The sequence below is a fragment of the Echiichthys vipera genome (assembly GCF_963691815.1).
Source record: "Echiichthys vipera genome assembly, chromosome: 4".
Taxonomy (NCBI): domain Eukaryota; kingdom Metazoa; phylum Chordata; class Actinopteri; order Perciformes; family Trachinidae; genus Echiichthys; species Echiichthys vipera.
The window spans coordinates 20,944,905-20,955,850 of NC_139829.1; the positions used below are offsets into that span (position 1 = coordinate 20,944,905).

At 39.1% G+C, this 10,946-nt stretch overlaps 1 protein-coding gene across 1 annotated transcript; it reads left to right on the top strand.

Annotated features, from left to right (window-relative positions):
- Nucleotides 1-3,371: 3,371 nt before the first annotated feature.
- slc2a11b (solute carrier family 2 member 11b) lies at nt 3,372-9,102 on the top strand (the record flags this gene model as incomplete). Its single annotated transcript, XM_083912773.1, has 12 exons — nt 3,372-3,443; nt 3,570-3,668; nt 3,883-4,043; nt 4,136-4,260; nt 4,373-4,502; nt 5,061-5,209; nt 5,707-5,894; nt 6,081-6,191; nt 6,707-6,808; nt 6,926-7,001; nt 7,640-7,767; nt 8,908-9,102. 12 exons carry the CDS (start codon nt 3,372-3,374, stop codon nt 9,100-9,102), a joined length of 1,536 nt encoding a protein of 511 aa, XP_083768899.1.
- Nucleotides 9,103-10,946: the final 1,844 nt, after the last annotated feature.

A 10,946-nucleotide genomic window follows, 5' to 3' on the forward strand; every position in this document is an offset into this window, starting at 1 on the left:
ATTTTGTAATATGTTTCTGCTTGTAATATTCTGTTGCTGCTGTGACAAAAGAATTTCCAGACATTAAAGGTTTTCTGATTCTGATTCTGATAGCTGAGTGACCGGAGATGGGCAAAAACCAGAGTCAATATAGGCCAAGCATTCACTCCATGGACTGAGAGAAAGGAGTTCAGCAGCATTAAAACGCAATAAAATATTATTGAAATATAATATTGTTGTAGTACATCAGGCTTACTCACGCCTCTGATAAAGATGAAGATTTGCTAACCGTCTTCTTAGATGACATGTGAACATTATCTGTAATAAAAGGCACAAAGCTGTTTCAGCCTGTGTCAGGCCTCGATTGAAGAGATATGTGATGGTGATCGATATTCTCCTGTTCCTCTGACACTGATGAACTTTCTCGTTACCACGAGAAAACAGAGGAAATAAAATATATGTAATGAATGACCTTTTAGGGCTTCCGTACTTTTGCTAGGAAAGAAGACACTTCTCCATATTCACAGAGTTACTAGTTATGATCTGAAATATGTGCAACATCAAACACTTCATGGACGGACATCATCTGTGTGTTCTAGAGACGGGATGTATTTTGTTACAGACTGAAAATCACAGAAAATACAATCTGAAAGAATATGTGCCCATATAACTTTAGCTAGGGGAGAAGAAACTTCTCCATATGTAACTAGTTATGATCTGAAATATGTCCTACCATAAACACTTGATGGTAGGACATCATCTGTGTGTTTTAGAGACGGGATACATTTTGTGACAGAGAAGATTTGGGAAATAACAGGAGTGGGAATAAGGAATGCGTTAATTCTGTTGTAGGGTGGATTTTCACTTTTGGGTTCAAATGCCCAGACTGAGGCATGAGCACAGTCTCAGAGGTTGTTGCAGGATTAAAAGTCTTTGGCCCGTGACCTACTCAACTCTTTGAATCATGCGGGCCGAACAGCATGCCCTTAAAAAACCTTTATAGTGATAATGGGCTGATATTGGCAGCAAAAAAGACCAACGGTTGCTGAAAATGCACTTGTGTTTAGAAATTAGTTGTGCTATTATTCTGCCCTAAGTGCAGTAACTATGAAATCACTAATAACGTGAGTTCTTCACAGTTTTGGGCCTGAAAGTACGGAGGGATAGGATTTATCCGGATACAAATTATACCATGTCGTTATGTTTGTATTATGTTGAAAAGGGGCAGACAAATATAAGAATTGTATTCTTCTTATCTGCTCCTTTCCATTCATGTAAATGTTTAAATGTATTGTAATTGTTAATTGAATTTATCATTGTGTGTACATGAAAACCATGATACATCATAAATGTGCCAACTATTAATTTGTTGGGACAGTAAACAAACTTTAAAGCCATTTTATTGTTGCTGTTATTATTTCGCAGTTACTGCACTTTGGCTATTGGCCTGAATTTCTTCAACCCATTGATGTGATCGCATGATGAAGACCATAAACAGAAAAATGTTTTAATGTTTTATAGATAAATCAAATTAGATTTCCATACATACATTTATAAATAACAATGAATGATAGTACAATAAATTAAACAAAATGTTATTGTGTGCTCCAGAAAATACTATCTCCGGGCAGTTGTATGACTCTCAGTCTATTCTAGTGGCTGCATTTCTTCTGGCACATGAATGGAGAACATTGGGATCATGTCTGAATGTAGGAACGGGTTATAAGTCAGTACATGAAGTAAAGTGTCCCATTAAATTCATTAAGACAACAAGGGGTGAATATTATTCCTGTATTCGGATCAGCTGCCCCTCCTTTAGCCTGAGCAGCATGCAGGAATGTGCTTTCAGCAGTTAATGAGTCCCCCCCCCCTGCAGCTGAGATCATATGCTGCACATTACAATAGGCTGCTATTATAACTTCACTATTAAGTGCTTCGACCGAAGTGGAACATTCATTATAAATGGTCCATGCAAACATTATTTCAGGGCAGCTGCCAAAATGAACTTCAGCGAGGAGTCTGCACAATCAAAGAGAGAGGTGAGTTCAAATTGACCCTCGAACACCATTCCCCACCTCAGAAGGCTGCAATGGAAATGTGTGCTTTGTTTTGAGCTTTAGCCAGAGAGAAAGAGAGAGAGAGTAGTGGGAGGTTAAGCAGACAAGTGTTGGGGTTTATTTATTTGTTGCTATATTTATTGGATGATGCTCGGTGCACGAATCAAAGTGAAGAAGAGGAAATGTCACATCACATGAAAACAAACGTAGTCTTAATGGCATGTATCCCTTCTTAACGACAGGGCACGTCTGCACAAGACTGTTTCAGACTTGCCTAGGTCTTGTGGATTATTTATTTGCAGCCTTACAGTGTGCAGACCTCATATGTGCCTTGAAATTAAATATTTTTTGTCTTGTATTTTTGTCTGGATGTGCGCACATCTGGTCCCTTTCCACTAAATAAGAATACGTTTGGGTTGCTGCTGTAGGTTGTGAAAAAATCCCTTTGGGAGGAGTTGATCCTTTGTATTTGGTTATAGTACAGGTGTGAATACTCTAATACTAATACTAATCATTCACCATGTCTTTAGTTATGCATGTTAATAAGCAGTTGATACATTTATTTTCCAGATGTTATTCTAATACTTCCCAGCATGTCCATTGGAGGAGTCATGATGACAAAGATAACTGTCCTGCTGGAGGAAGATAAACATCAGCAACTGAGGGTTTTTTTTTCACAACCTGGCAACCCAAAATGACTAAATAATTGTGCTTTTAATTAGTTTGTCCACTTTATCCATTACAACTATTAACTGTGGACTCACACTCAGTGTGCACATTATCCCCACCACTCTTCACGTCACTTCACTGCTTATCTAACGGTTGAAACACCAACACATGCATTTCATGACAGTCGACATTTATGGTAAACAAAAGAATTTGTCACGAGTTTCTAATAATAATAATAATGCTAATAGTCCTATGGGAACTAGACTGATTATCTGTCTCATTCTCCGCTGTTTGGAAATCTACACACTGAGTGAACCTGCATTCAAAACGTTTCATTTTATTTAGTTTTCTAGGAAAACGCCGTCTGCGTATCAGCCTCTCTGCAGCTTAGATGTGTAGACGTGCTTATTTCGGAGCGCACATTGTGATGCAGCAGTTATGCCGGCGTGAAATCTGGATCAACACGGTTTGATGGAGTCCATTCTCTTCACTTCGCGGTCCCCCTGTATGACAACAGATCACTTGTATCGTCCTCAGGATAAATTCAGCCTCCCTGTCACCATTTAAGTTTCCTGTTCAGAGCACACTCTTTTACACGGAGGATATACTCTGAGCGCAAACCCCACAGAGAATATTGGACTTTGAGCAAAACATCAGCGTCAAAAAATGCCGACACAGTTTGAGGATGAATATCAGCCTCTGCTTATCAAAGAAATCAAAGAGAAAAGGCGACCGAAGGTATGTGGATTGTAATAAAAGAAATAACAGTTTCAAATGTCTGGAACTGTAGGCGCCATTCATCGTTTCTGCCCACGATCAAATGTAAATAATTGTTGTTGTTGTTTTGTATCTGTTTTATTGCAGTTGCCAAACAAATCACTTCTGCTGGCTGCGTGTGCTGCGGGTATAGGGGGGACCTTTCAGTATGGATATAATATATCTGTCATCAATGTTCCCACGACGGTAATAACCCTTCTGTCAGTGTGAATGCACAGTGCTGTATTTGTATTAACACTAATATATAACTCTGTAGCCTAGTTCTGTCACATACATTACTTTAAGACAGTATCCACAGTGTCCAAATATGCATGCATCTTTTTTAATATGTCAGATCAGATCAGTCTTTTTTTTCACCTGCTGAATGAGTATGTTGGGTTTTTCTTTCTTTTATCTCCAGTATGTGCAGGATTTCATCAACCAAACCTGGCTGGAGCGTTACCAAACTGACATATCAGCAAATGTTCTCACCCTGCTCTGGTCCACTATTGTGTCTATATTCACCATAGGAGGACTTGTAGGAGTGACAGTCGGTGGGTCGTTGTCTGTGAAGCTGGGGAGGTATGGAAGAGAAAATATGACAAAGTTATGCCATTTCATATAACCTATTATATTCAGTTCTACTCTAATGTAATGTAAAATTATCTTTCCAGGAAAGGGGCGCTGTTAGCCAATAATATATTTGCATTAACGGCTGCTCTGCTGATGGGTCTGAGTTATCCTACAGGATTATTTGAATTTCTTGTCATTGGACGTTTTCTCACTGGAATGAATGCAGGTAAATGATTCAGAAATACATTTATGCTCCGAGTGAAACATGTTTATATATGTGAAAGTATTCTTGATAAATATTTAATATGTGACCTTTGAAATGTGTTTTATTTTCGCAGGCATTGGCCTTTGTGTTCAACCTCTGTATTTGGGGGAAATAGCTCCAACTGCTCTTCGTGGCAGCATGGGAATGGGAACTTCTATTTTCATCACAATTGGGATCTTGTTCGGACAAATAATTGGCCTTAAGTGAGTAAATGCTGGGTAACATGGACAAATTATGAGACAATGGGCATCTGGGCCGCGGCCTGTTTACAGGTACAAGGCATCTAAACCCAGAGAGCCTGTAAGTCATTTTGCATCTACTTTTCTATGTGGTCGATTTATGTTTCTATGTAGTCATTTTGGGTCGTTTGTAATCATTTTGCATCTATTTTTAGTCATTTCGCAACTCTGTGATGTTCTCTGGAGTCATTTGGGGTCGTTAGTAGTTGTTTTGCATCTATTTTTAGTCATCTTGCATCTCTGTGTGGAATTCTAGTCATTTTTGGTTGATGTTAGTCGTTTTGCCCCTATTTTTAGTCATTTTGCGTCTGGTCTTTTTGGCTTTCTCTGTAGTCATTTTGGGTCATTCATAGCTGGTATGTGTATATTTTTGCTTGTTTGTGTCTGTTTTCAGTCATTTAGATTCCCTTTGTCGTCATTTGATTTTCACACAAAGTTTTATCCTCTCCGCAGAATCTGTGTTCACAACATTGAATACTATATCGTGATTTTTAGGTTCAACTTCTCTGTGTGATTTCACAGAGAGCTGCTGGGCCAAGAAGAGTACTGGCCCATTCTGCTCTCCACCACATGTATCCCAGCCTTCCTGCAGCTCCTGATCCTGCCCTGGTTTCCCGAGAGCCCTCGCTACCTGCTCATTGACAAAGGCGATGATGAGGGATGTAAGAAAGGTAAAGTTACACTGCATCATGGACGGATTATTAGACAAAGGCCCCCCTGGGCACAGACATGTAAGAGCCCCCCCCCCCCCTATAGTAATTTGGGGTCTCTTTGGGGTCACTGTGCATTTATTTGTGATCAACATTTTATTACAGGGCCCCTGACTTTATGGGCCCCGGGTCCTGTGCATGATAGGAACATTCAGTAATCCATCCAGACTGCAACTCCTGCAGTTACTTAATAAAAATGTGAGTGATTTTAGCCTACAAAGATTGATTTAGTGCACATGACAGCGTATCCTTGAATGTTGAGGAGACCGACCCCCTTGTCTGGAATCACCTGAGGTGGAGAGATGTGGAAGCTTAAACATGTGATCTCATTTTGATCTCAACAATGTGAAATGTTTTGACTCAGGAAGCCTTTTGATGAGGTTTTCCTTGAAAAAAGGAACCCATAGTCCGATCAGATAAGAAGAATCGTGCTTGTCATGTGTTTTATTCCTCTGCAGCCCTGAAGCAATTGCACGGTATAGCGGGCGTTGATAGGGAACACGAGGATATGGTGAAGGAGAAGAATAATTTAGTGGATTTCCAGGCCAAGAAACCCTGGGAGCTCTTCGCTGACCGCAGTGTCCGCTGGCAGCTTCTGACCATCTTGCTGCTTAATGCTGCACAACAGCTGAACGGCATCAATGCTGTACGTATAATGATAAGTTGTCTTCAAACATCCTCTGTCCTGTTTCTCTCAAGGTTGAATCTATTCCCCAGTGTCCATATTGCCAACTTTAGAGACTTAAAAACATAAAAACAGCTAACTATTACTAAACAATTGTTTGGACGCAAGCAGTTGTTATTTGTAATAGTTTGTCTATATTTCCTGTAGATTTACTTCTATGCCGATTACTTGTTCAGACAAGCTGGTATTCCCGCTGATAAAATACCGTATGTGACCATCGGCACTGGTGCCTGTGAATGCCTCACAGCTTTAACATGCGTAAGTAGGATTTTTACATTATATTTTTTGGTGAATTACTTTCTTACAATTGTGATGTACCTTCATGCTCCATAAACAAGGGTTGGTGCACAACGTCAAAACAGTCAAGATCTTTCTAATCAAAACATCACACGTTGGAATAAAGTTTGTAAAGTCAGAGCGCACCTGAAATAGAGTTAAACAGAACAACAAAGTAGAAAATTGCTGAATGTTCCTAAAGTAGTGCTTTAACATGTGAGGAGTATTTTTTTTTTTTTTTACAGCTGGTGGAAGTGGAGCAGATCAAAGTACTATCATATTTTATAAATTGATATTTTGTTTGTAAATAGTTATCAGGTAAATGTGGTGGAGTATAAAGCTGCACAAAACGTAAATACTAAAATTGTACTTAAGCTCACTGAGTAAAGGTACTTTGTTACTTTTCACCACTGATAATATCCCTTAAAAACAAAATGAAATTAAATTGTTTGCCTGGAGGGTCTCTTTGGTCTTGTGACATGCTGTGTGCCTCACAGGGTTTGCTCATTGAGTCTCTGGGAAGGAAAATGCTCATCATGGGAGGATACACACTGATGAGCGTGTGCTGCATTTTATTCACGCTGACGCTCTCTTTCCAGGTGACTTACTTAAAAATGAATAAACTGATATTCAAACCATTTATTGCTATGTCTTACATCTAACCATATATGGGACTTCTACCTTGTGCTAACATTTCTTCTGCGTGCTTTTCTCAGGATGCCAGTGCAGTAGTACCATACTTGAGCATGGCGTGTGTATTTGCTTTTATCCTGAGTTTTGGCTTAGGACCAGGTAACTGACTTTTTCCTCTTTCTGTTTCCTGCTGTTGCACAACATTTATAACTACCAGCATACTTCCCAACCTTGAGACCTCAGAAATAGGGAAACCAAAGTGTGCAGAAAGATTTGAGCTTTAGAGACTTTGTTTCCTGCATTCTTGTGACTTTTAAAGAATGAAAATAACAAAGAAATAACACTGCAACACCATTTTTATGTTAAACACTTCGAATCATACTTTTATTATCAGTAAAGAATACAGTATAATTCGGCCCTCTGGCATTTAATTAATAATTTATTTTATATATTCATCAGTCCCCTGCCCCTTAGAAAGTCTGTGCATGCCACTGCGCTCTGTGGTTAGTACTCTCACTCACTGAGGAGGACAGGAAACGTCATTTGGTGTCCACTTTTAGAGCCTTAGGGCTTATAGGGATGCACAGATCCGCTCTGACACCATCCAAATCTGATATGTTCACATTTTAGAGAATGTAATTGATATTTTATGCAGTAATTATGCATAAACAGGAATAAATGTTCGAAACGCATCATTAGCAGAAATACAGTAACATTGTAAATTGACTCTTCTGGGAAAATCAGGAGGGTTGGCATGACTTACAGTGGTTTCTTGTGTTGCTTATTCTTCTGTGAAGGTGGTGTGACGAACATCTTGACCATTGAACTGTTCACACAAACCGCACGCCCAGCAGCATTCATGATCTCAGGGTCATTGAACTGGTTGAGTTTCTTCTTCATCGGCCTGGTCTTCCCTTTTATTGTGGTAGGTGACCAAAAAATACATATTTGTTTTCAAATGTCTGGTCATTACATGTTACTTTTGAAATTAGGAAAAATTTGATGGTCATTTTCTGGTTCATTTTTTGTTTCTACTAGAACATGTTTACATGCTTTAATGTTCAAAAATACATTGTTTTTCTCACACTGTCTGTTCGAAAATATTGTGTCTGAGATTGTATATCATCTCCATAGCAACAACTCTCTGTACCTCGGTTCTAACTTCTGGCTATTCAGGCTTTTTATTTCGTATCTGGAATTAATTTATAGCATCGTAAAATATAAATGAGGACAGAGATAGTGAGATATTTGCTACAGTTGCAGTAGTAGCAGCTAGAAGTGATGAAACTGCGAAAATACCGTTTTATTTCCCTGATTCACTGTTTTGTTCTTGATTTCAGCGCGTCAATTTTTAATGGAATTCCATTGCTAGGCAACAGCCTTGGTCCTTGTTAACTTCCTGTCAGCTGATTCACATTCACTGCAACAGGAATCAATCTTGGACACATTTAGATTGTTTATGTTTACAACTTTGAAAGTGTCTATAGTTCGCTCAACACTTTCTCTGTCTCTTTTGCGTTCTCTCTCGCTCGTTGAGCCTCAGTCCAAGACTACCATTTCGACCAGCTCACAGTTTATAGCTGACTCAACCAGAAGATGGCGTGCCTTATGTCCTAAAACCAGCTGCGGACTTCAGAAACTTAGTTGCAAGTGACAACATCAGCCAGTTTGAATCACGATGAGACAAGCCCGTTTTACGTGCAAACATTCTAAAACTGTTTAGCTTCATCGTATATCTTTGGTCTGAACTGGGCTTTAGCATCTGTCTCCATGAAAAACCCTGTCTGCTCTGACTGGTCAGCGTTTCCAGGTCTTTGTCATCTGTGCTCCTGGCGTCTATGACATCACAACTCTAACCATTAACGGCTTGTTTAAAGGCACAATTTCTGAATTCAGACTGAGTGCATTTCCCCATGGATTGAACGTTTTGATACTTTTACAATATTTATATAGCACCTTGGCTTTATTATCAAAACTGACATGGAAATCTCACTTTTTTACAATATGGGGCTTTTAAAAAAACGTGTTGGACTCACTTGTGTTTTTTTCTGTTTTGTTGGCACAGATTGGGCTGCAGCAGTACTGTTTCCTGGTGTTCTTTGGCGTCTGCTCCTTTACAGCGATTTACATTTTCATTGTCGTTCCTGAAACCAAGAACAAAACCTTTGTTGAAATCCAGAATGAGTTCCAATTTTCCAACAACAGAAAGACCCGCAGTGGTGATGGAGCAGGGGCTACGCTGTTATCAACCGTTATGTGAAATATTACCCATGACTCACAGGGTTGAGCAATTAAATCTTTTTTTATGTCTCGCAATATTTATGTCACAAAGATGAGTAACTGCACTGGGATTTATAGTCCACACACAACACAATAGATTATATAGAAATACATACTTTAAAAGGTGGTGCCTTGCTTGAACTTCAGAGATGTACCCGGTAGTCATATACATCTCTTTAATTTAAATACAGCATGATTGAAGTTATCAAAAATGTAATATTTTGGTATGATCAATGTCCGGTTCTAACTTTTATAAAGAATGCTATATTGAGACTTTTCAATAAAGAACAAATGATGAAAAAGTGTTTCCTAATCAGTCAAAAAACCTCAAAGTGATCATATTTAGACCGCCTGACATTTGGGCTTTCTGACCTTTCAATGTGGCATGTGATCTGGAGAACAAAGGGTTTATTGAAATGTGCATCTTTTAACTGGGGAGGACAGATTAGTAGAAGTATTAATACTTCCCCTAAATATTACTCAAAAATCCAGGATATTATAAAATGATCAAGTAAGAGAACTTAAGTTGTCGTTTGCCGTAGATGACAGGTGGTGTAAGAAACAACACCCCCTCATCAGGCTTGCACACTTCCAATCCTTTACATGCATCACAAGACACAACTTTGCTTTGACCCATTGTGCGAAGTAGTATTCTTCTCCTGGTTCCTGTTAAGTTCAACTGCTTCAGCAAGTTTTCAAAGAGTAGCTGTACTTCCTGGATCCAAGAATGCGTATGTCTGCTCACTGGCACTTGGGGTTGCTCAAATGTTTTTGCTCTCCTTTTCTTTAAGCTGAATATGAAGAATGCAGATGATGTTCTGAATGGCACACATCCATAGAGATGTTAACAGCTGCTACAGAGGCAAAACTGCTTCCTTTATACTGACTTTGACCGTAAATCTCTTTTTGCCGGTGTCAACTCTTGAGTCATGAATATCTCCAAATAGACGATCTGAGAGTATTTTGACTTGCTTTCCAATTAAATGAATAAGGTCTGGAAACATAGCTCTGTAACCTTACAAGCTGCAGCTCTCCATCGTCTCCTAAGTCTGTAAGGTAACTTCATCATTATTATCCGTATGTTGGATGTGATGTTCATTTCTTCAATGCTGATCATGTTCTCCGCAGCATACTCTTCAAAAGAAAGCATGAGACTGCAAAGCCCTAACTGTAGGTCAAGCATAAACCTCTTCCATGTAGGCTCAAGCTATTTTACTTTCCTTGCTAAAATGTGTCTTGAACAGTGATTTGGCCCTTTTGGTAACCTTGATTGGGACTCAGGTATTGGCAGCTTTCCATACGCTCCTAGGTTGTCCTTTAGTGAACTGTTCTAGGAAGTTGGGGCGGTCCTTGCTATTGTTAGTTTCCCTTTCAGTTGATTGCTCAAAGGCTTTAATAAATGTCTCAAATTCCAAAGGATTACTGTTGAACACTGGGATATCTCTTTGTGGTAACAAGGCAGCCATCTGTTGTTGAACTAGTAACACTGATATTTAATTGTCTTCATCAGTAGGCTGTGGATGTTGCTTTCTCTGGTATTATCATGAGAAAGCAGCAACATTAAGTCATTATTACTCCTCTGACTTTGAAATTTACCGCACAGTAGGCCTACAGGGCTTAGCTTTTTTGATATCCTTATGCTCCGAACCTGGGGACGTGCCGACCGCCATCTACTGTAGGCAATACACTGACTTTAGATAAGTACCTCATACAACCCCACACAATCTAAACTATCTCTGTAACAGTAATATAATTAAAAACTTAAAAGAAACAGGTTTGGCAGAGTTTTTTCAGTCAAGCAGAGGGATACATATAGGCTTTTAA